Here is a 26,298-nt window from a genome sequence, read left to right on the forward strand (position 1 = left end):
CCTCAGGGTTACACTACCTAATAAGGAACTTTCTCTGCAAGACAGCAAAATTACAAGTGCCAGGAGATTATGTGGACTCCAACGTTTGTTCAGACCCAAATTAAAACTCTAGGCAGAAAAGAGAGAGGGTTCTGTAGCACACAGTTGCTTTACAAAGCCTGTCTTACAGGCTGAGCAGATAACTCCTGGGGAAGACCATGAGTTTGAAAATAAAAGCAGTGGCTAAGAAACTGTTCTGTTTTGCAGGATTTTTTCTATTCCATTGTGTTTGAAGTTTTGTTTTGTATTCATCCTATTTTTGCTTTAAACCACTTGAAACCAAATCCAAGTTAACTGGAAGGTTATGAGGGATCCATGGACCACCTTTGGAAGAAGCAGGTTGCAGACAAGGGTTTTGAAGCTCTCTTCACTTTCCCTATTTAAAGGAAACAATTTTAAAATGCACACACAAACACGTACACGGAATTTGACAAGTTCCCAAAAGCCAGGAATCAGACATAGGAAACTGAAGGAGATCTAGTCATCTAAGTGGCCGCATAGATTAGTAGGTATTTCAACCTCTTCCTTCCCCTACCAGAGGTTTAGAGTTACTAAGTTTAGAAGATCTTTGTTTTCATAGAGTGTTTTCCTATCAGAATTTATGGTTGAAATAAGGGAGGAGTAATGGCAACCCACTCCAGTATTTTTGCCTGGAGAATCCCATGGACGGAGGAGGCTGGTGGGCTACATACAGTCCACGGGGTCGCAAAGAGTCGGACACGACAGAGCAACTTAACTTAAGGCAAGGACTGCAACTAAGAAGAGAGGTGTAGTGTGGAGTTCTGGCAGTTTTCAGGCTGTGCCTTTTAAAAGCCTTTCAGGGTAAGGCTTGCTTTTTATTTTTTTTTTTTTAGTATAGGTGAAGTTGCTCAGTCGTGTCTGGCTCTTTGTGACCCCAGGGACTATAGCTTACCAGGCTTCTCTGTCCATGGGCTTTTCCAGGGAAGAGTACCAGAGTGGGTTGCCATTTCCTTCTCCAGGGGATCTTCCCAACCCAGGGATCAAACCCAGCTCTCCCACATTGCAGGCAGATGCTTTACCCTCTGAGCCACAGGGCAGCCCTTAGTATAGGTGCTTCTGTTGAATTTTTTAAAAAGAGAAGAAAGAATTAAGCAGAAAGCTGCTATTACCTTTGCTGAGATTCATGGGGGTGGGGATTTCTGGCGTAACTCTGGGGATTTGTGCATCAGCTATAACAGCTAACACAGAGAAACCTTAATGGAGTAGGCTGGAAGCATCCATGATTTTACACAACTGTTTTGGGGGAAATGTAGCTCTTCTTTTAATCCAGGGATGATGGGCACATCTCTTCTATGTGAGAGTCCTTCCCTCAGATTCTCACAAGCATTCAAGTCAACCCGGGGTTTGTTCCTTCATTGGTAAAGAACTCTATTCTCTGGAAGACAGGTTTGCTTTTTGAAAGTCAGTAATGACTGTGTGCATGCCGTCTGTGATATTCTAGTACTGAGTCATTGGCTATGTTTGAATCACAAATATGCCCTTGCTAGACTACACTGTGTTTTAGTTTATGTAGTTTTCAGACTATGCTAATTATAAAGACTTTCTCTAATACTTTGCAGTTCGTAAATTCGCTAGTTTTTATATATAAGTGTGGGGAGGGTACAGGATGCTGGCAGTACAGAATCACAACTGTGGCTTGGGAGAACTTGAAGTTGGTTTGCAGTGTGATGCCAGTTGGAACTCTAATCGATTGGAAGATCGGTACTCCACCCTCCCCCCCATTTCTATGTTAGGCAGTTCATGTCAAAGTCTAGGCAGCTTGGAGGTTATCAGTTCAAGGTGGGACCTTTCATTTCTACCATTAGACTCTCATGTCTAAATGAAAGAGCTTTTGTTCCTGTAACTATGTCTTATAGAGGCTGGTATTATTATTTCTTGACTTCTTTGATGACTTATTTATGACTCTGCTGGTTTTCAGTCTTCTTTTTAAAATGTTTTGATTTCCTCCTCCCAAATTTTTAGTAATTGTAAAGGGGAAAATAGTAGGTTTACAGTGGGAAGTTCTGGCAGACACCGGCTTAACTAAGCATTCCAGGTCCACATCACTAGGAGTACATGTGACAGCATGTACCCCCTGATATGACACAGTGAGAAGGGCACCCCAAACTCGAGTTGGGGCACGTTCTAGAAGAGAGCTGCCCAGTACCCTTCAACACGGTCAAGACTATGAAAAACAAAAGAATGAGGAACACTCACAGGTTGAAAGAGGCATACAAGTAAATGTAACATGGGATCCTGGATTAGGTCCTGAAACAACAGCAGAAGGACGTTAGTGGGAAGAATTGGAAATAAATAAATATTTTCCATACTTTAGTTAATAGTATTATACCAAGGTTAATTTCTTAGTTTGTTCATTGTTTTAAGGTTATATAAGATATTAATGTAAGAAGGTGGGTGGAGAATGTATGGAAATCCTCTATATACTATTTTTGCAGCTCTTTTGTAAGTTTAAAATTATCTCAAAATAAAAATTTTAATGTAATAACCTGAATTGGGCCTACTCCTGTAATAAGTATTATTTAAAAATGACTTTCCTGAGTAAGAGGGAAAGAGTATTTCCTATCTGATATGTTCACTTCCGTGGAGAGGGAAATGGCAACGCACTCCAGTATTCTTGCCTGGAGAATCCCATGGACTGGCGGACCACAGTCCATGGGGTCACAAGAGTTGGACACAATTTAGTGACCCAACCACCACCACCAACATGTTCACTTTAATTTTTTAGTTCTTTTGTTATTGTCATATATTGAATAGGTATAAAGTTTATAACAAATTGTAAGTTGTAAAGAATAACACCATGAGCACCAGTGTACCTTGAAGTTGTCAGTATGCTTTTTCCATCCCTTTCCCCTCCCTTTCCCTACCTCTGTCCTGAATTTTGCATTTTTCTTTCCCTTGTTTTTCTTTATAGATTTACCTTGAACATATTTATCCCTGATGATATAGTTTTGCATGATCTTTATCTTTATGTAAGTGGAATAATACTCTATGTATTCTTTTGCAGTTTTCTCCCCCTAAATATTATATTCCTGAAATTTAACAATGCTAACATGTATCACTTAGCTCACTCGTTTTCACTACTATGTAGCTTTCCATCTTATGAACGTACCACAAGCTACTCCTCTCTTCTACCTTTATAGCCATTTGGTTGGTTTCCAGTTTTGCCATTGAGAGCAGTGCTAGCAGCACACATCCTTGCATGTGATGTACTATGACAGCTTCCCTTGGGTATATTCATAGATGGACTGGCCGGGTTACAGGGTAAATGCTCCATCAGTTTTACTGGATAAGGCCAAATTGTTCTCCAAAGTAGTTGGCCAATTTTTAACGTCAGCAACAGTGTGTAAGTGTTCCAGTAGTTTCACTTTCTCTCAGACACAGTATTATTAGACTTAAATTTTTTTCACTAATCTGGTAGGCCTGTATATTAAAATTTTAAAATATTGACATTTATTGATTGACTACTTTATATCAAGTACTGTGGGAGACGTTGTCATATATTATTTAATCCTCTCACAGCTCTTCTTAGCCCTCTAATGGAAACTAATGTTGTATTTAGTTTGTTATGCGTAATTACCCCTAAACCTCTCTCTGGCAAATGTATTCCTTATCAAGTTTTTCCTCCATCTTGTATCTGCTCAACTTATTTTCTGGTTTTTTTTTTAATAGTCTCATTGTAGGAGAATTTTGAGACATGAAGTGTTTAATAACTTGGCCCAAGTCACATTGTTATTTTTTATTTTTCAAAGAAATGTTTTTTATTACCAATGCAGTAAAGACCTTAAACATGTTGTTGATTAGTAGCAGAGTTTGATATGAAACCCAGTTCTCTGGCTCCTAATCCTTTTTTTCTTCCTTTTTTTGCTCCATCTCTTCCCTTTTTCCTCCCACATTGCATTTCTTCTTCCCTTCCCTCACATCTTCCCACCCCTCCTCTGAGTTTAACAGCTTAAGTGTACTTTCCAGTTGGCTGCTGTGTAATGTGATGTGCATGCAGGGAGCATCAGAGGATTGGGTGAATGCCTGGTTCTAGCTAAATACTCATCAGTCAGGTCCCTGGCTGGCTGTTAAGTGTCATAACCGTCTCACATTCCACGCTGTGCTGCTTGTGTGCATTTAACCAAGCTACCCTCAAAGCTGCTGATGGCCCTGTGGGATTTGAACCTACTGTGGGGATTCCTGAGGCCTCTCAGGGCGCCTCAAGAATGGTGATGTTAGAATAGCTAGTGTTGGTTAGGAGCACACACATTCTGCTGGCAGAAGAAACAGACCTTAGGTTGGGGTACAGAACTTGCAGCACACGTGAATTTTTTTGGCTTACACAGTATTTCATTTTACTTTTTAAAAATTTTGGGTACTTTTATAGAAAGCATGCACTGATCAATTTGTCACAATAACCAGCACTTCATTTCTCATTTTACATCCGACTATTATTAACTCACTGGCGCCTAAAGTTAGTCCTAAATTTTGGAGTTATCTTTTCCACTAGACATAAAATATTTGTATCTATATTAGATGAAAATACATAAGTTAACTGCTGCCCGATGGAGTTATAGAATTCTCCAGTCAATAGAAAACTAATCAAAGGTATAGGCCCAGAACTTCACTGACAGATAACCCAATAATTTATTTTTCCTGTTTCCAAGTTTCAGCTAATTTTTCTGACAGATTATAGTTATCAGCTTAGATTTGGTTGCCAGAAAGTGGAATTTATTTCCCAAGTTTTAAAACTATAACTTTATGGTAAGGATGTTTGAAATGAATTCTAAAATTTAGCATATATATTTTTAGAGGTAGATTTATTTTGGATTTTAGAGGTCAAGTTCCAAGTTTCTTAAGTATATGTTTAAGTCAAATGGTATCGGCAATGAGAAATTCTCATTCTAAATGTTTTTGTTTCCTTACAGAAGTTCCGGGGAATAATAACTGAAACTACACTGCGATGTGTGTATCTAAAAAGGAAAGTGAGGACAAACAAAATGGAGGTAGGTGAGCTCTTAAGTCTGGACATCATTATTGCCTCTAAAAAGTGCATGCATGCTTGCACATGTGTGCGCACTCACATATAGGACAAATAAATAGACTCCCAACCTACCAAACTACCAGTTGAGCTAACTGACCAGGAAAGGAAATATACTTTGCAGAAGTAAATCCTTTGTACTTAAAATGAGAACCTTCACCATTTTGCCTTTTGAAAATTTTAAGTAGTTACAATTGCTCATCTTTTGTACTTTTATTGGAAGTTGAACAGGAAAATATGTGTTCCTCTTCCTCTCCCCATTGTTCGCAACTGCCTCTTGCTAAAAGGGAAGCGGTCAATGTGGAAAATCAGTTGCTGAAGCAGGTAAGTTCAGCTTTTGTAGACTTTTACAGACAGGGCTAGTGAATCTGGCTATGGTGTGAGAGAGGATTTCTGTACCAGTTTCATGCTTTCCTGTGGTGAATATAAGTACTAAAAGGAGCTGGGGTTATCACAACCAAGGCATCTTTAAGGATAAACCAGCCTGACTTGAAAAAAAAAATCTTTTTCTGACATAAAATTTTGAGAAGGCAAAGCAGACTGTAGTTCAATGTTTAGGCTTCCTATTGAGGAATGGAGAAGGTACAGAGAATGAAATTAGGTCACTAGTTTAAGGCCACACTACACCTTCTTTACTTTCTGTGTTACGCAGTTGTCTGATTCTTGGAAGTAGCCCATGACAAGGTCAGAGGCCCTAGTTCCAGGAAGAGGAAGTCAGGCAACTCCCAACAGAGGGAAAAAGCAGCTAGTCTGCCTGTACTCTCAGAACTGCTGAAAGAGAGAGGGCTGAGGAAAATAAGTAAACTGGCCAATTTCTCCTGTATCTTCTTATGAACCAAGAACATGGAGGATAGTGTAAATCATTGAAAGCAGAACATACCCTCACACCTATACACAACAATAAACTTAAAATGGCTTGAAGACTTAAAAATATGACACCATAAAACTCCCAGAAGAGAACATATTAAAAACATTCTGATATAAATTTTAACAATGTTGCAACAATGCCTTTGGTCAGTCTCCCAAGGCAATAGAAATAAAAGCAGAAAGAAACAAATTGTACCTTATCAAACCTACCAGCTTTTGTGCAGCAAAGGAAACCATAGGTAAAATGAAAAGACAGCCTATGGATGGGAGAAAATATTTGCAAACGATGTGACCAAGGACTTAATTTCTAAACAGCTCATACAATTCAATAACAGCAACAGAAAAGCCAAACAACCTTATCAAAAAATGAACAGACATTTCTCCAAAAAGAAGTGCAGATGGCCAGTCGGCACATGAAAAAGGTGCTCAACATTGCTAATTATTAAAATGCAAATCAAATTACAATGACGTACCCACCTGACACTTGTCAAAATGGCCATCATCAGAACATGCACCCCATATGTTTTCAGCAGCGCTGTCTGCAATAGCCAAGACATGGAGACAACCTAAATTCTCACAGGCAGATGAATGGATAAGGAAGATGTGTGTGTGTGTGTTTATATTTAGCTCCTTTTATCTCAGCTCCTACACACACACAAATGGAATATTATTCAGCCATAAAAAGAGCTCAATGTTTGTCCCCTTGGATTCCATAGCCATGACTACTTCAACTAGACCATCTCCTAGACTCTCCTTGTCTAAGCTAATTTTCAGTCTTCCATAGTTCTAACTTCTCGTCTGTAATTCACATTTTGTCACTCTTGTTTCAGCCAAACACAAATAAACTTTGAATTAACATGCGATGGGGAAAACACTTGATCATCCCAGTCTTTTTTCAACAATATTCACAAGCCCTAGGGAATCTTGAATTAATCTTTTATTATCTCACCTAAAACTTCTTTTTCTGCTTTTAGTGTCTCAAATATGACTGGCTACTCTATTTCCTTAAGTCTTTCCTTAAGTTTGTCTTCTTTTTCTCTCAGACTTTTAGTTTCTTCTCCTAGATAATTGTGCACACTGAAGTTTTAACCACTTTTCTCATTGTTCCAGCTTTTCCTTTTTTCAGAGGCATTTTAAGAAACTCAACTTTCTAGGCCTCATTCTTTTCCTTCCTTCATGGTGAAAATCCTACTCTTCTTTTTCATGGTAGGTCTGGGATCAAAGAGTCTGAACTAGGTGTTGGTTGATCCCATGACTCACTTTGAAGTCTCAGTCTGTCTCCACCAACTCAGGCGCTGAACTTCGGGATCTGCCTACTTTATTTTACTCCTAAACTCAAAGAGGGAGTATGTATTCAGTTGTTGTGAAGAGCGTCAACTCCAGGTATCCCTCAGGGCTGCTACACTTAGATGGAATAGCTTGCTACACCCAGATAAGTTGCTGGGAAAACCTGTTAGACCTTTATTAAGTTAAAAACATAGTTAGTATGGGGGTGGGGGAACACATGTATACCTGTGGCCGGTTCATGCTGATGTATGGCAAAAACCATCATAATACCGTAAAGTAATTATCCTCCAATTTAAATTAATTATAAAAGCATAGTTATATCTAAGATTAAATTTAATAAGGAATGTGAAGTTCAATAAGAAAATATTACAAGCATATCAAGCAGCATAAAATAATATTTTTGAAAAAATTTAGAGGCTGTGCTGGTGTGTCGGGTTTGGTTGGAAAGGCAAACGCCAGGGAAGACGCTGATTTCATTAACCAATGCCTGAGCAAATTGAGAATGAACATAGTAGAAAAGCACCCTGCTCATGGACCGGATCACCTTGACACCATGGAGACACCAGTTCTGCCCTGGTGCTCTGCTTTAATCAGGCAGCCACCTGGGTCTCTGAGAAAGTTCCTGTGAAAAAAGCATGGGCCATGCAGCACCTCTGAATCCTAGCTGCATCTAAGTTATCTGAGCCATACATGGTCCATTGCTTTGGACAACCTAAGCTATAATGGTTACCAGAAGCTCTGGTAAATAAGCCACACACTAGTCAAAATAAAGTACAACCAAACTTTGTGTCAGTCCCACCTCAAATTCCCCCGCCTTTATTCAGCTAATCCTAGTAATCACAAGAATGAAACAAGAAAGAAACACACTAGTCCAGGAGAACAAACTTTAAGCTGCATAGCTGGCTGGTAAACTAGCCCAGCGAAGACTTATGGCCACTTGTTTATGTCGTTCAGATCAGTTCGATCACTCAGTTGTGTCTAACTCTTTGTGACCCCATGGACTGCAGCACACCAGGCTTCCCTGTCCATTACCAACTCCCGGAGCTTACTCAAACTCATGTCTATTGAGTCGGTGACACCATCCAACCATCTCATCCTCTGTCCCCTTCTCCTCCTGCCCTCAATCTTTCCCAGCATCAGGGTCTTTTCAAAAGAGTCAGTTCTTCTCATCAGAAGGCCAAAGTATTGGAGCTTCAGCTTCAGTGTCAGTTCTTCCAATGAACATTCAGGACTGATTTCCTTTATGATGGACTGGTTGGAACTCCTTGCTGTCCAAGGGACTCTCAAGAGTCTTCTCCAACACCACAGTTTAAAAGCATCAGTTCTTCGGCCATCAGCTTTCTTTATGGTCCAACTCTCACATCCATACATGACTACTGGAAAAACCATAGCTTTGACTAGATGGACCTTTGTTGGCAAACTAATGTCTTTGCTTTTTAGTATGCTTTCTAGGTTGGTCATAACTTTTCTTCCAAGGAGCAAGTGTCTTTTAATTTCATGGCTGCAGTCACCACCTGCAGTGATTTGGGAGCCCCCCAAAATAAAGTCTGTCACTGTTTCCATTGTTTCCCCATCTATTTGCCATGAGGTGATGGGACTGGATGCCATGATCTTAGTTTTCTGAATGTTGAGTTTTAAGCCAAATTTTTCACTCTCTTCTTTCACTTTCATCAAGAGGCTCTTTAGTTCTTTGCTTTCTGTCATAAGTGTGGTGTCACCTGCATATCTGAAGTTATTGCTATTTCTCCTGGCAATCTTGATTCCAGCTTGTGCTTTATCCAACCCAGCATTTCTCATGATGTACTCTGCATATAAGTTAAATAAGCAGGGTGACAATATACAGCCTTGATGTACTCCTTTTCCTGTTTGGAACCAGTCTGTTGTTCCATGTCCAATTCTAACTGTTGCTTCTTGACCTGCACACACATTTCCTAGGAAGTAGGTCAGGTGGTCTGGTATTCCCATCTCTTGAAGAATTTTCCTCAGTTTGTTGTGATTCACACAGTTAAAGGCTTTGGCGTAGTCAATAAAGCAGAAGTAGATGTTTTTCTGGAACTCTCTTGCTTTCTCAGTGATTCAACAGATGTTGGCAATTTGATCTCTGGTTCCTCTATCTTTTCTAAATCCAACTTGAACATCTGGAAGTTCATGGTTCACGTACTGTTGAAGCCTGGCTTGGAGAATTTTGAGCATTACTTTACTAGCATGTGAGATGAATGCAATTGTGAGGTAGTTTGAGCATTCTTTGGCATTGCCTTTCTTTGGGATTGGAATGAAAACTGACCTTTTCCAGCCCTGTGGCCACTGCTGAGTGTTCCAAATTTGCTAACATATTGAGTGCAGCACTTTCACAGCATCATCTTTTAGGGTTTGAAATAGCTCAACTGGAATGCCATCACCTCCACTAGCTTTGTTCGTAGTTGTGTTTCCTAAGGCCCACTTTTCTTCACACTCCAGGATGTCTGGCTCTAGGTGAGTGATCACACCGTCATGATTATCTGGGTCGTGAAGATCTTTTTTGTACAGTTCTTCTGTGTATTCTTGCCACCTCTTGTTAGTATCTTCTGCTTCTGTTAGGTCCCTAAAATTTCTGTCCTTTATTGAGCCCATCTTTGCATGAAAAGTTCCCTTGGTATCTCTAATTTTCTTGAAGAGATCTCTAGTCTTTCCCATTCTATTGTTTTCCTCTATTTGCTTGCATGGATCACTGAGGAAGACTTTCTTCTCTCTCCTTGCTCTTCTTTGGAACTCTGTATTCAAATGTGTATATCTTTCCTGTTCTTTGCCTTTCACTTCTCTTCTTTGCACAGCTATTTGTAAGACCTCCTCAAACAACCATTTTGCCTTTTTGCATTTCTTTTTCTGGTGATGGTCTTGATCCCTGCTTCCTGTACAGTGTCACGAACCTCGGTCCAGAGTTCTTCAGGCACTCTATCAGATCTAATCCGTGAATCTGTGTATTGTTTAGCAAGGTGATTGTACAGCTGTGTCCACGATGTACAGAGCAGTGGTTTCCTGCAGGCGCAGCAGTCACCCCCTGGGGATATAGCATGCTGCTGAATGGGGGGCTGACTGACAGTGCAGACGTGTCATCTGTCTCCAGATTCATCTGTGAAGTTTTGAAATCTATGTATGTAAATCCTTGGGTAAAAGGAACTAAACATCTCAGTTTCACCTTTCCTGCAATTTGTGCTGTTATGCCTGATGTCCGAATCCCCAAGCGGGAAGAGAGAAGGCTTCCAAGACAATGCAACTCGCAAAAAAGGGAAGTTTATTGCTGACTCGAGTCAGGGCTTACTGCCGCAATCAACGCAGTGGTGCAGGGTCAGAAAAGCGCTGAGCCCAAGCTGTTACACAAATTTATAGGGTGAGCATAAGCAGTTGGTAGCTGGTTTAAGCGGATTGGTTACATGTTTGCAAAGTAATGTTATTGGCTCAAACCTTCACGGGCTTTTTTCAAACTTGGGCGTTCACGGGCTTTTCAGCTTTCCCCTGATAGGTTCCCTTTTTCTTACTGGGCGCATATTGATTGGCTGGCTCCAGGTGGCCTGATGGGGGTAGGGAATCTTACCATTTCGGGGGAAATCTAAACTTAGGTCTGGGCCGCCTGTCATGGTGTTAGCCCTGGCAGCCTCACAGTGCAAATTCTGAACTTCAAGCATTGCCCAATGTGCAGACTTTGGCCCCTTAGATATTTTCTGTAAGAAATTTAATCATGTTCTGATTTCATGATCTTTAGTAATTTTTGCTGGCAACCAGAGGATAAATAAAGGAAATTACATGAAGAACCATACAGGTCCCTGTCTTGTCACTGGCTCTCTCCTCAGCTTTCAGAAGCATATTCTCTTAGCCCCCTGAGAAATGCAGTGTGATTTTCCAGACCTGACTGTACTTCCCATGGGAGGGCGCTCTGCACTTTCACTCCATCCCCAGGATCTAGTGAATAAGATTTTCTTTGTCTTCAGCTCTAATTAAAACTCCCATCTTAAGCAAATTGGCCAAAATGATTCTGAAGTTTACCTAGAAGAGAAAATAGACAAGAATAGCCAAGAAGAAACATCTCTGGGGATCCAGTGGCTAAGACTCTGCGCTCACCATGCACCAGGCTCCGATTCGATCCCTGGTCAAGGAACTAGATCCCACATGCTGCAATGAAGAGTTCACATGCCACAATTAAAGATCCTGCGTGCCACAACTAAGACCAAGCACGGCCAAATTAATTACTTTTTAGAAAAAGAATAACCAAGAAGATGTTAAAATAGAAGACTCTCTTTCCTGTATTAAAAGTTACATAATTTAAAAGATGGATAGAGTGAGGGATAAATGAGGAGTATGGATTAACAAATAAAAACTACTGTACATAATACAGATAAGCAGGAAGGATTTACTATATAGCACAGGGAACTATATTCAGTATCTCATAATAACGTATAATGGAAAATTATCTGAAAAAATCATAAATATATATAAAAACAACTGGATCACTTTTATGTATACCTGAAACTAACACAATATCATAAACCAACTGTACTTCAATTAAAAATTTTTTTCTTAAAGATGGATAGACTAGAACTTAATAGAAAACCCATAATTAGGAGCTTCCCAGGTGGTGCTAATGGTAAAGAACCTGTCTGTCAATGCAGGAGGCTTAAGAAAACCCATAATTATATTCAATATGTTAGAATTTGGTACATTATAAAAGTGACATTTAAAATAAGAGACAAAATATTTGCAAGTCACTTATAACTGATTTCTATTCAGAACATATTAAGAACTCATAGTTCAGTGATAAAAAGATAATTAACCTGGTTTAAAAATGAGTAAAGAATCTAAATAGACATTTCTCCAAAGAAGATATATAGATGTTCAATAAAATACATGAAAAAATACTCAATATCATCATTAGTCAATGGACTAATTATTCCATGGAATTCTCCAGGCCAGAATACTGGAGTGGGTAGTCATTCCCTTCTCCAGGGGATCTTCCCAACCCAGAGATTGAATCCAGGTCTCCCGCATTGCAGGCAGATTCTTTACCAGCTGAGCCACCAGGGAAACCCAAGCATACTGGAGTGGGTAGCCTATCCCTTCTCCAGGGAATCTTCTGACCCATGGGTTGAACCTAGGTCTCCTGCATTGCAGGCAGATTCTTTACCAGCTGAGCTACCAGGGAATCCCTCATTAGTCAATATGGACATGCAAATCAAAATCTCAGTGAGACATTACTTCATATCCACTAAGATAGTTAAAATAATATGTTATGGAGGACGGCAGAAGATTTACCATAAGTGTTTCTTTATTTCATTTAATAAATGCCATTGGGGTAAAAAAAAAAAAAAGTACAGTCTTTAACAAGTGTTGGCAAGGATATGAAGAAATTGGAATTCTCATACATTGTCAGTAAGACTGTAAAATCATGCAACTGCTGTGAAAACCTGTTTGGTAGCTTCTCAAAATGTTAAAACCAGAGTTACCATATGACTGAGTAATTCTACTCCTATGTATATACCCAAGAGAAATAAAAACAACTCCACACAAAAACTCGTACATGAATGTTCATAACACAGGGCTTAACACCTGCCAAGAACTCAGTAAATGCTTGTTGAACCAATGAAGAATTCAAGAGGCTATAGGAATGTTTTATTCAGGACAGAAAGATCTGTTGATAATTTATATTTTTGAGACATTTTATAACACAGTAATGAGCTATCTGTAATAGTTTGTGACATCTGTGTGTTTTGATATGATGATTTTGTCATGTGTTGTTGTCAGGCCGACTCCACTAAATCACAGATAAGGACTCTGCCTTACTTATCTTTTTATCTCCTCACAGCATCCAGCACACTGGTTTCTGTGCAATAGATACTGGCAATGGTTTATTAATTCAGATTTAGTCTAGCAAATGTAGGAAAGGCTGGCCTTAGAGAGAGCCTCAGTATCTAGAACTATCGCTGTCACTAACTTATGAAGGAGGGTTGGGTTTCTGTGTTCGGCAGTTATGTTGATGCAGGCCAGCCTGCTGTCTGTGGGAATATAGTCTAGGGTTACTAGAAGCATTAATGGTGGAGAGCTCCTCAGAAGTTACTTGTCCTCTTGCCTCCAGAAAGCTCGAGCACTTGAGGGTTTCCATTTTTACCGTATTGCTTGATTCTTTGAACAAAGAGACAAACACCTGTTTGTGGACAGACATTCTTGGTGAGAACATGTGAGATGCTAGTGAAGTCACTGGCAGCCAGCATCCCAGGCTCATCTCAGAGGGGCATCCTGCTCATCATTTCTCTCGTCTTTTTCAGAACGAGAGAGATATCTGCAAGCCAACAATAGAGAATTTAACAGTCTGTTTGGATACCCGGTGAGTATCTGGTCTCTAGCTATTTCAAGAGGGGGCTGATGTTTTTCTCTAATATTCCCCATTGTCAGTGAGGCAGGAAGTTCCTTGTAGATATAAATCCTACAACATAGGTTCTACTTTCTTTCAAGCTCCTGTACGATGAGGGCTGGTGCAGTGAGGGCTCAGAAACCAAATTAATCCAGTGACCTAGGCTCAGGGGAGGATGTGTCTCAAATTTTGGTTTCATATATAGCTCCTTGAAAAGAAATACTCTAGCTTGAACAAATGAAAGCATAGTTTTATAGTTTTATTTTTTCACTTAGATATCTCTCTATGATAATACATGTAGACCTTCCTAATTCGTTTAATCAGTTCAATTCAATTGCTCAGCCATATCTGACTCTTTGTGACCCTTTGGACTATAGCCTGCCAGCCTCCTCTGTCCATGGGTTCTCCAGGCAAAAATACTGGAGTGGGTTGCCATGCCCACTGAATCTACTTTTTTACTAAACTAGGATATTTGAAGTTCTGAATGGGAAAAAAATTATACTTCTGTTAGTAAACTACGAAATAAATATATATCTGAATGAGTTCCATTAATATATTCAACTGAGATACCTTTTGCAGCTGAGTAATATGAAAATTTTTACTTCATTTTATACTTACAGATTCCAAGGTCTCTTTTTTCATATTCAGTGAATCTAGCTGTTGCTTAAGTGTATCTAATTCCTAAGAAGGGAAAAAAGCAAATATATATGCAAATTACATTAAGAATAATCTATTTATCATTTCAAATACACATGTGTCAAAGTAAATTTTGTAAACATTTTCAACCCATATCTTATGATTTGACTAGAATATATTAACATTCATTATTTGTGTTTTGCCAATTTATTTCATCATTATTAAAAACCTTACATGATCTACCTTTTAAATACTTTATGAGTTTTTAAAAGGGAGTCAGAACTTTTCACAGTGAATCATCGTGTTCTGAGAATATCAAATACCAGAAGACTTTAAATTAATGACATTACATTATTTAAATTTATAATTTTTATTTGATTTTTTAACCACGTTTCCATATTTTTTGACTATTTTCTCTTAAGGCCAAGACCTAAAACAATTTACATGGTACACTCTCAGGGATAAGAATCTTCAACTATTTACTGTTGATCCTTGAATATAACAGGTTTGAACTGCATGGGTCCACTGACATAGAGATCTTTTTTCAAGAAATATGTACTGTGGTACCACTCAGTCCAAGGATGGCTGAATTGGTGGATGTGAAACCTCAGACACTGAGAGCCAACTATAAATCATACACAGATTTTGAACTGCACAGGTGTTGCTGTGCTTAACACCCGAGTGTTTCAAGGGCCAACTAGACCCATTCAAAAACCCCTGTGCAATATTAGCTATCAGTTCAGTTCCGTTGCTCAGTCGTGTCTGACTCTTTGTGACCCCATGGACTGCAGCAAGCCAGGCTTCCCTGTCCATCACCAATTCCCAGAGCTTGCTCAAATTCATGTCCATCGAGTTGGTGATGTCATCCAACCATCTCATCCTGTCATCCCCTTCTCCTCATGCTATTAATGCATTTAATAGCAACATAGTTTTCCATTGTATCAATATACCTTAATTGATTTAACCAGTTTCTTACTGATTAACATTTTAAGTATCTCCATTTATATCCAGGTGCCCTCTCCAAAAAATATTTCTCCAATATTTTGCTGTGATAGATGGCCCTAAATGAACACCATTTTATATGCCATATTCTTTGGCACATTTGTGTGAATATACTTTAGGAGAGTTTCCTAGAAGTGAATTGGCCAGGTCAAAAATGAAACACTTTAAAGTTTTGATACGTATTGCCAGATTGCCCTCTAAAAAGGTTATATCTATTTATATTTCTATCTATAGCAAAGACATCTCACTTCTCCATATTCCTGCCACATTGGTATTGTCAGTCTTTTTTATCTTTATCAGACTCTTTCATGGAAAATGACATTTCATTATCTATCTTTCCTTAATTTTGAGTGAGAGCAGTAATTTTTTTGTTAATTAGCCTTTGTACATCTTTTTATGGAAACAGCTGTTAAAGGTATTTGCTCATTTTCTGTTAGATTGTTCATTTTCACTTATTTATTTATAAATAAGTAACTGATAAAAACATACATGGTTTAAAAGTCATGCTCCAATACCCCATCCTTGTCCACATCTCTGCTTCCTAGAAGGAATCACTTTTATTAGTTTATCATATATTCAGCAGTGCTTCTTTGTGCAAATAAAGCAAATATACACACAAACGCACATGCACACACACACACACATATATATTCTCATTTTCCCGCTTTCTTAAACTATTCTGAATCTTAACGTTATGCCCTGGAGATGTTTTCATAATTATGATTTCATAATAGCATTTTCCTTCTTTTTTCAACTGCTTCCCTGGCAGATAGCATAATTTATGCAACCACTTTCTTACAAATTGACATTTGGATTGTTTCCAATCTTTTACAATTAGAAGCAATTTTTACTTATATGTTACTTTATGCATATGTAGATATATTAATATATAGTGCTGTAAGTATATAATATATATGTGTGTATATATATATATTATGTATATAGTGTATGTCTATGTGCATGTGTGTATATACATAACAACATAAATATATACACACTATATACATACAGTAGTCTCTATAGGATACTAGTTTATGATTTCTGAATTAGAGAGGCTCTGGATAATAACAATATTTAGGATATGGCTATGGGAACAGATTTTCCCTTCTCTACCTTTTCTGCTCTCTAAACTTTTTCTAAGTAACTCTAAGGTGCAGGTTTTGGCATCACTCTGAGTTTGAACATAGCTCTACTCCTTACTAATGTTGTATCCTTAGGCACATTATTTATTTTAACTTCTTTGATCTTCAGTTCCCTCATCTATAAAAAGAACATAATAATGTTCACTGTACATGGTGGTTGTTAGAGTTAAATATGGTTGTGAAAATGTTAGTTATCTTTCACCAAAAAACTGTTACCCTTTAACAGAAGGGTACAAATTTCATTCATCTCTGTAGCTACTGTTCCCATCACAATATCTGGCCCATAAATGAAATTCAGTAAATGTATGCAAATAATTGATGAACAAGTAAACTGATCTGACTGATTCTTTTGTACTTAACAGCCATTGCATTTCCCTGACCCTACCCATTGCTCATTTTTTCCCTATTTCTCTAATTTCTTCCATTCCTATTCCTTTTAGGCTTCCCTGGTGGCTCAGTGGTAAAGAATCCATTTGTGATGCAGGAGACTGCCTGCAATGTAGGAGACATGGGTTTGATACCTGGGTCAGAAAGATTCCCTGGAAAACGAAATGGCAACCCACTCCAGTATTCTTGCCTGGGAAATCCCACGGACATCGCAAAAGTCAGACGTGACTTAGTGACTGAACCACCACCACCACTGCTGCTTTTCCTCTTTTTGACCCTGTAACTACTGATTCTCGTTATATCCTGGGCCTTCAGTTTTCTATTTTCCACTTTAGCAGTCAGCCGGGTGCTGTGCTTAGTCACTTAGTCATGTCCGACTCTTTGTGACCCCATGGACTGTAGCCCGCCAGGCTCCTCTGTCCATGGGGATTCTCCAGGCAAGAATACTGGAGTGGGTTGCCATGCCCTCCTCCAGGGGATCTTCCCAACCTAGGGATCAAACCCCGGTCTCCAGCATTGCATGTGGATTCTTTACTGTCTGAGCCACCAGGGGATATCCCTGCCCAAATAAATAGATGCCCCAAAAGCCCAAATCTACCATCTCTATCACATCAAAGGAATTATCCATAGTTAAGTAAATGTTCTACATCCTTCAGATTCTTGCTTCTGGTTTGACATTTAAGAGTAGGACAAAACACTCTAGTCGCCAAGTTAGTAAAGAAGTACTGATTTGTCTATCTTGGGACAGAATCATCATAGCTTTTGTCTTTGTTTTCTAAAAAAAAATGCTACCCAAATAGGTAGAAACCAAATACATTAACTGTAAAGTCAAATGAAAAATATACTAAAGCCAACTGCTTTAGTAAGGTAAAAGATCAAAAGATCTTTGGGCCCAAGTATCAGAGTCTCTGGACTTAGACACTAAAAAATTCAGGTTATCTTAAAATCACAGAAAACCATTTCTATGTTAGAATAACATATCCTCAGGGTTGGGAGGGGCCTTAGAGGTCATTTAGTTAGAACTCCATTCAAGACATACCTGTGAACTTTCCAGAACAGATTTTGTTTAACTCTTTTTCAGCCTCTACTAGAATAGCCCAGCGTAGAGCTGTGAACAGAACAGACCTTGAGAAATGTATACTGTTTGATTGATCATTAATTGAAAAGTCATGAAGAAATACCAAGGAAATCTTAGGTTTAACTTGGATCTCTAAACTCCAAAGTGCTAAGCTATTTGACCAGCGTCTCTTCCCTAGGGAAAGAGACCTTAAGCAAGACTTGACTGGGTTGCCTGTCTAGTCTCCCAAGGCCAGTTTTAGCCTTAGGACAAAAAGATGTTGGTTCTTCAAGAGTTATTCAGATGTCTTCCCAAGGTAGGACATGAAGATTCTTCATGCTTAAGCAGTGTCTGTTTTCCAGGACTGCGGTAGGTTTGTTCTTGTTTGACCCTATAGGTGGGGGAGGTGGGAGAGAAGCCCTGTCCTTAGGGGATTATTTGGTCTCATTCTCCTACTTTTCTTAAGCTCTTAGGTTCAAACCCTTACATCTTAGGTCAAACAACTGAAGAGTCAAAAGTAGAAAGTAAGATGGTCTTGTCAACATCTTGAGATCAGCATTGAAGAGGTAGCAAGTTCCCATTTTTACTCAGCAAAATGATAGCTTAGATGTAGGCCAAAACTATTCGGACCTCCCCCGGGACAATTAAGGGGCAAGTGATCTCCAGTGCTGAAAGCAACCAGTGTAGGAACTTTCAGTGGGCTAAGGTTGAAAGATAGTCATTTGCTTTTGGCGTCTGACACCTTTCAGCACTGAAAGCAACATGTAAAGACACACCAAAATGGGTTTGCCAGACTCAAGAAAAGCTTCAGTAGAGAGCTCTGAGCAGAGTGAACACAAATGGCAAGCTTGCCCACTGTTTGGCACCGAGAAGGACCTTGAGTCAGAGGATGAGACGAGACAGAAAGATTTCTGATTTTAAGGAAGGAAAGCGTTTGGGTGGCTGCACCAGTGAAGTGGGGTTCAGGGAACAGTACGGTCTCAACTCCACAAGCAACTGGATAGTCTTCGGCAAATAATTCAACCTCAGGGCCTCAGCTTCCACGTCCTGAAAAGGTGATATTACTCTCTTCTCACAGTTGTTTTGAGAATTAAATAAGTTGCTTTTTCTAAAATACTCAGAATAGTACTAAAGTACTTAGCATAGTACTTTACACATAGTAAATATTTAATAAGTTTTGACTGTTGTTGATTTTATTATCATCATTATTATCAATAGCATCAATAAACAAAGAATTCTACTCAGGGCGTAAATACATCCTGCCCCTCCTAAAAATGTCCCATATTGTTCAACCTTGCCATCTTTGCATACATACATAAGCCTCTCTGGGCCTCAAAGACAAGAAAGAGTCTGGAGACAAACACTTCTTCCTTCCTTCCCTCACTATGTTGAGAAGCTATTAGCTTTTTCCTATTTTATGAAGTGGTCTTGGTCCGTTTTGTTAAGACTTGGAGGTGGAATCTTTTGTTACTCTAATTGTGCTTGTGTTCTTTTATTAACAGGATAATAGCGTCAAAACCGCAAAATATAGTGTCTTAAACTTCTTGCCTATGAACCTGTTTGAACAGTTCCAGAGACTTGCAAATGCATATTTCCTCTTTTTGCTTCTTCTACAGGTATTACCTTTTAGGGCCTTTTCCACAGAATATTTTATCAGCTTCTCTGGGGTCAGGTTATGTAATCAGTCCTTCTCCTTAAACTGAGAGATGTCTTCCCTCTTTAGACAAGAGGAGAATGGATGGCTGGAGTGTCAGGCCAGTCTCCTAGAATAGCTGTGGTCAGGATTAGCCAGGGTGAAACAAGCCTCTCCAAGAGGAAGGAGACAAGGTCGCCGAGTCCCAAGTAAGGGTGCTCCCTCACCGTGGCTGCATGACCGCAGTTCAGCCTAACCATGAAAGGCCACAGACTTGATTCGCACCCCCGCCTCAGCTGCAGCCCCATTCCTCCTCCTTGTCCCAGCCTCCCTGGCAGAAAGTTAACACGTGGGAGCACCAAGGGAGGAGAACGGTTTGGAACGTCAGCACGGGGCACGGAAGCAGGGCAGAGTAGGCCCAGGTTGGGAGAGAGACGGGCCATCTCATTTCTCCTAGTGCTGAAGGGGTGTAGGCGGCTGTGTGGTTCTCCCACGTCCACACTTCATGCCCTACCCCCAGCACCTTCATTATCAGAAGAGGAATGACTCTTTGCCATCAAGACAAAGATATGAGAGTTCAGGACAGTACCTGGCAATTTATCATCTCCTCTTCTTTCATCTTTAGGAGGTGTTTGCTTATATTGGGGTGGCTATTTGGAGGTTGTAACAGTGGAAAGCAACTAGGATTGTTGAACTTGCTATGAATCTAGGGGGGTGAAAATGGTGGTGGAGTGGGGGTTGGGAGGAAATACACTGTCCTTTAAGCTTTCTGACCCATGTTTCTCTCCCCTTCCCTCTCCCAGTTGATTCCCCAGATCTCCTCCTTGGCATGGTACACAACTGTGGTCCCCCTGATGGTGGTGCTCTCCATAACAGCAGTGAAAGATGCCATCGATGATGTGGTGAAGTGGCTTCCAGGGCCTCTCTTCCCTCACTGTACCTAGTCAGGCTGGGGAGGGAGGGAGCATGAAGGACTCCCCAGAACTGCCAAATACTCGAAGGAAGCACTGAAGGGAAAGAGGTGTTTCCTTCCCCTATGTCCTTATCTGTGCCAGAGGCATAGGAAAATCCTCTAAGCCCAAGATTGGTGAGCCATCCATGGCTAGAAAGGGGTCACGCAAGGCCTTTCTCTGTCTTCCTGCCGCCTTTTCCAGGTTTCCTTCCATCTCCTTCGTAACCCACCTCTGCCTTCACTTAGCTCTCTCTGGGTTTGCTCTTACCCTTCTTTCTGAATTCACCCTTCTCCCATTTCTATGTTCCTTTGCCCTCCTTTCTGTCCCCCTTGCTTTCTCCAGTTTTATCTCCCCTTTCTACATTCCCTTTCTCCTCTCCGACTCTCCGTATTTCCCCCTCCAGCTTTCGGTTCTATCAGGCGCGCACAGCTAGGAATCTCTGGGCTTAGCGAGCACCATGACTCAGCAGAGGCTGTCTCCTTCCGCGGCCTTGGCGGGAGAAGCTGGCTCTCAGGAGTGTGTGCAGCGTGGCTCCCTGCATGCTCGTTACAGCAGGGTCCGGTGGGAGGGCGAACTTGCGGAACCACTGCCGTGCCTGCCAGTGGGATTTGGGAAGCCCATCGTATTGACCTGTTTGGAGCTTCCCTAAGAGAGTCCTTCTGATTTTTATATCAAAGTTTAAGAGCAGAGTGTTTCTCCACCTCTTTAACTCTGTGACTCTTTAAACCCAGAATTAACATATATAGTGGTTTAAATTTCAGACACAACTCAGATGTGCAAAAATATAACTTAATTTTCCATAACTAAACTCAATGTAACTCATAACCACCACCTCACCATCTCAGCCCTTTTTTAATGAGAGCCGAAAGCTAAACTTGCCAATTCAGGATAACCCACGCAGTTCCTTCTGGTTTAGAACTCAGTCTCTTTAGGAGAAATATTCTGACCAATTCAGGATTCTTTCTGCCCTCTTCCCAGGGAGTAATCTCAACTGAAAGGAAAGGGACTCATGTGAGTCTTAGCATCAGGACATACCCTTATTTGTCACCCTCTTATTTGGTCTTTGAATAGACCTCTATTCCTCTTTCTTCATTGCATCCATGGTAGAAACTTCTTATGCTGAGTCTGGTTGAGGGTAGGGGTATTGATATACTTGTGAATACATAACTTCCCTCCACCTACCAAGGTGTAGGCCCATCATTTTGCATTCTCTCCTCTGTGGCTTTCAACATAAGTTATTTGTTCTCATCACCCCAGGCTTTGGCTCTTGATATCAAAACAAAGAGTTTGTCTCTTTCTTCTCACTTGATTCTTTTTCTGACCTCCTTTCCCAACTTCTCAGAGACAACCAGCTTCTTGGTCTGGTTTTAATGGTAGAAGAACTTGGAATTGGCCAGGGGTTGGGGGGGAAGGTGGTGAAGAAGTGAGGGTAAGGGAGAATTACAAAGAAGAGGAACTACATTGAATAATAGTTCAAAATATTAATCTTCTAAAGGCAGTTTGCTCTATGTCTATTTCCTTAACATTTTTTCGTATGATTTTAGAAAAGGCACCAAAATGATAATCAAGTCAACAATCGTTCTGTTCTGGTGCTGATGAACGGCAGGTAAGTGCTTCTTGGGAAGCCAGTTTAGAGTGGACCTGCTCCGGGAGAGCACTGACCTTGCTGAAACTTGATGTGTTTGGAAAGGTGGTTCAAGACAGTGAAAAGAGCCGCATGCTGGACGTAGGAAGAGTTCGTTTCTAGTATGCCCTGAACTTGCCTCTCTGGGCCTCATATTATCTATAAAATGAAAACAATATTCTTTACCTTAGAGGATGCTTACAAAAATGAAAACAATATATATTAAAGAAATTAATAAATTATGACATGATATTAGTATGCAAATGGTTACTACCAGTACGGTGGTCAGCATGGAGATGTCTATCTGTAGTACATCAGTGGATTTTACCTGACTTATTGACCATTCTACTATAGCCTTTGGTTAGGACATCTTTTTGTTAACAATATAAAGAAAATATTGGTGTTGACCTCATTACTGTAGTGTTTGGTCTTATCTATCTAAAGTATGGGTAAGTGCTTATGTTTTTTGTGGGGTCCTGCAAAATTGAGGAATTTACCTTTGGCAGGGATAGAGGGAGACCGGCATAATTATATAAAGCAAAATATGAAGATTATCATAACAGGTACAAAAATTATCATAGGATTTAATGAAAAATAGGCAATCATAGCTGGCTAAGGAAATCAAGGAAGACTTTCTAGAAGAGATGATGTTTGTGCTTAAAAGATGGGGAAGAATTCAACAAATAGAGATTATATGAAAGGTGACCAGTGTTTGCAGAAGCATGATCACAAACAAGTATAGATCTGAGGGAATTCAAGATTGAGGTCCAATCCTTTCTCATGGTGACCTTACACAATACCCAGTAGCTATAGTTTTATATATATATATATATATATTTATATTAAAAAACTTGTTTTAATTGAAGTACAGTTGATGTCCAACATTATATGTTACAGGTATACAATATAGTGAGTCACAATTTTTAAAGGTTGTACTTCCTTTATAGTTATTATAAAATGTGGTCTATATTACTCGTGTTGTACAATATATCCTTGTAGCTTATTCTATATGTAATGGTTTGTACCTCTTCATCCCCTCCCCATATCTTGCCCCTCCCCCTTCTCTGACTCCATTAGTAACCACTAGTTTGTTCTCTATATCTGTGAGTCTATTTCTTTTTTGTTACATTCACTAGTTTGCTGTATTTTTTAGATTCCACATATAAGTGATATCATACAGTATTTGTCTTTATATGTCTGACTAATTTCACTTAGCATAATATCCTCCAAGTCCGTCCATGTTGTTGCAAATGGAAAATTTTCATTATTTTTTATGGGTGAATAGTATTTCAAGAGACCCCAGTTCGATTCCTGGGTCGGGAAGATCCCCTGGAGAAGGGATAGGCTACCCACTCCAGTATTCTTGGGCTTCTCTGGTGGCTCAGACGGTAAAGAATCCGCCTGCAATGCAGGAGACCTGGCTTCAATCCTTGAGTTCGAAAGATCCCCTGGAGGAGGACATGGCAACCCACTCTAGTATTCCTGCCTGGAGAATCCCCATGGACAGAGGAGCCTGGCAGGCTGCAGTCCTTGGGGTCAACAAAGAGCTGGACTCATCTTGAGTGACTAAGCACACACATATCAAGAGCTATAGTTTTAATCATAGAATTCTATTATGGGAGGTTCTTGGGTATCTGATTCTGTTACTTACTGTGTTTGCTGATTCTTACTCGTGATGGATTATTTCCTCAAGTGTTTTGATCTGTTGAAGCCTCTCATAAGATATCACCAAAAATGTTAGTTGTGATTAAAAAAATTTTTATAAAAAAGAAAGTTATAGAAATAAAGAGAAAAGATAAAACTGTGTGTATAAGAAATTTGTAAAGCTAGGAATTACTGAATGAATTTAGTCAAATGAACTTCTCAAGGAGCTTGAGCACTTGGGTTTTATGAAACTATTACAGAGGAATTTGTCACAGAGTGGTTTTAGAGTAGGAGTTCACAGCAGGGCTGTAATGGTTAGACTTTGTAAGCCAGTGAATGGCTGGTTTACTTAACACTTGAGATGAGTTGTCTATGTTCCAGAAAGTGGCATCCTTTTTGTAGAGTACATGTGTTTGAGCAGAGTTATTAATACCTTTGAAAAATTTTGTTGAGTTGTGATTTCTGTCATTGTAGTCAGTAATTCTGGCTACAAGCACATCTTTAGTTAAAAGCCACATTTTTTAGCTAACAAGAGGAATGAGCCACACCTTCTGTAAGTGTTCTCTCAGATTTATTATTAAATGAAAAACTCAAAGTACAGAAAATTATGTATCTAGTATGTCATTTTTAAATGTGTATCTTGTATGTGGTTATATGGATTGACATTTTCTCAAAAGAAATGCAAAAAATTGCTCTAAGTGACAAAACTATAATCTGGGGAGAGTGGAGACTTTACTTTTTTTTTCTTTTTTTTTTTAATTATTTGAACTGTATTTTTACCATATGCATATATTGCTTTTACTTAAAGAAAAATTATGTGCCTGTATATCTACATATACTGTTATAGAGTTTTAGAAAACTCTTATAGCCTGATCAAGAGAAATGGGCCCCATTCTTTTTCTTTTTTTGTCTTTTTTTTTCATTTATTTTTATTAGTTGGAGGCTAATTGCTTTACAATATTGTAGTGGTTTTTGCCATACATTGACATGAATCAGCCATGGATTTTCATGTGTTCCCCATCCCGATCCCCCCTCCCACCTCCCTCTCCATCCCATCCCTCTGGGTCTTCCCAGTGCACCAGCCCTGAGCACTTGTCTCAATACAGTATACTAACGCATATATATGGAATTTAAAAAGATGGTAATGATAACCCTATATGCAAAACAGAAAAAGGACCCCATTCTTGATGCTGCTTGGGCAAGGAGTATCCCAAAGCAGTTTGGTCCTCCTCTGAGCTTTGAGTTCATCTCAGCTTCCCCCGCCCCGCCGCGCCACCCCCCCCCCCCCCTTGATTGTCAAAACAGGACTGTAGGGAAATTCTCAGAGCTGGCATGCAGGCATTCAAGGCTCACTTTCTTGCAGGATAGTGACAGACAAATGGATGAATGTCCAAGTGGGAGATATAATTAAACTAGAAAACAATCAGATTGTCACGGTGAGTACCTCTGGGCTGTGGCTTTTTCTCTTTGGGCTTGAGTAGGAAGCTTTTTAGCATTTCTGTGACTGCTCCTTTTGGTGATCTTCACCTGCTTCACTGTGCATCTAGAGATCACCAGCTCCTGTGGTAAGAAGTTTGTTCTTGTTCACTTCTCACCACAACCCCAGGTAAAGTATGACTGGCTTTGAGAAAGGAGGTGTGTGGTACCAGTGATGGGTCTCGAGACAAAGAAAGTAAACCCAATGTCTATAAAATTCTTAGGATGAATAGCTGTTCCTGAGGTAATTGCTTTTGTCACACTGTAATTTTAAAAGTCTGCCTTCCTTATCTTCTCTGCCTTTCCTGACCGCAGGCTGATATACTGTTACTCTCAAGCAGCGAGCCGTACAGTTTGACATATATAGAAACTGCAGAACTGGATGGGTGAGTGTTCCTTCCTCATAGTCCATTAAGACGGTTAAGCCAGCTTAGAGGGATTTCACACTGAGGGGGAGCATGATGCAGAGAATGAAGTGCTAGAAGCTAGAAATATCCAGATAAGATGAGAGGCCTCAAGTCTAAGGCTGAGCTCTTGACAGATAATTGAGCATCCAACTGGGTGCAGAATCTGGGCAAATATTCTCCATCTTCAAATTGGAAACATTCAGTCTGACTATATTCAATAACGCTGAGTGGTAGGAAAGAGGTTAACCGGAATATGAAATTTCAGAATATAGTTCCAAAGTCTCTTGGGGTGGGGGAGTGAATACTGAGATAATTATGTGCTGATAGACCATGTTCTGGAAAGGATTTAAGGTAGCAATTCATTAATGTGCAAAAGCTAAGATCTTTGGAAGACAGAGGCCGTCTTCAGAGAGCTTGTCCTGTGGAGTTTTATGTTAATCTGCATCCTTACAACTCTTCCTCTTAGTGCCCACAAACTTTTTGAAATGTGGCTTCTTTTTCACTTCTGTCTCTGTGCATTTCTGTATCAAATAATGGCTAGCTGGGATCTGTTCATGACTCCTATAAACATTTGTGAGAAGAGGAGTACGTGTACTTGGAAGTTTTCACAGGTTGTTTCCAGGACCTTGCTCTTGAAGGGAGTAGGTGCCACCTCCAGGTTCTTTTGTGATGTTTCTTCAGCTTTTCTAGAGCATCTGACCAGCAAGATCTCATAGGTTGGTTA

General features: G+C 39.8%; 1 protein-coding gene across 1 annotated transcript in view; it reads left to right on the forward strand.

The window, feature by feature from the left end:
* The window catches only part of LOC136148357 (phospholipid-transporting ATPase FetA-like), a 118,338-nt gene that overhangs the window by 30,805 nt on the left and 61,235 nt on the right, over positions 1-26,298 (forward strand). Inside the window, exons 2-7 of the mRNA XM_065907865.1 lie at positions 13,528-13,586; positions 19,340-19,453; positions 20,274-20,372; positions 21,968-22,029; positions 25,055-25,127; positions 25,483-25,553. Of these exons, the coding sequence (XP_065763937.1) occupies positions 13,528-13,586; positions 19,340-19,453; positions 20,274-20,372; positions 21,968-22,029; positions 25,055-25,127; positions 25,483-25,553 (478 nt within the window). The remainder of the gene's footprint in view (positions 1-13,527; positions 13,587-19,339; positions 19,454-20,273; positions 20,373-21,967; positions 22,030-25,054; positions 25,128-25,482; positions 25,554-26,298) is intronic.

Source organism: Muntiacus reevesi, chromosome 17, assembly GCF_963930625.1.
Source record: "Muntiacus reevesi chromosome 17, mMunRee1.1, whole genome shotgun sequence".
Taxonomy (NCBI): domain Eukaryota; kingdom Metazoa; phylum Chordata; class Mammalia; order Artiodactyla; family Cervidae; genus Muntiacus; species Muntiacus reevesi.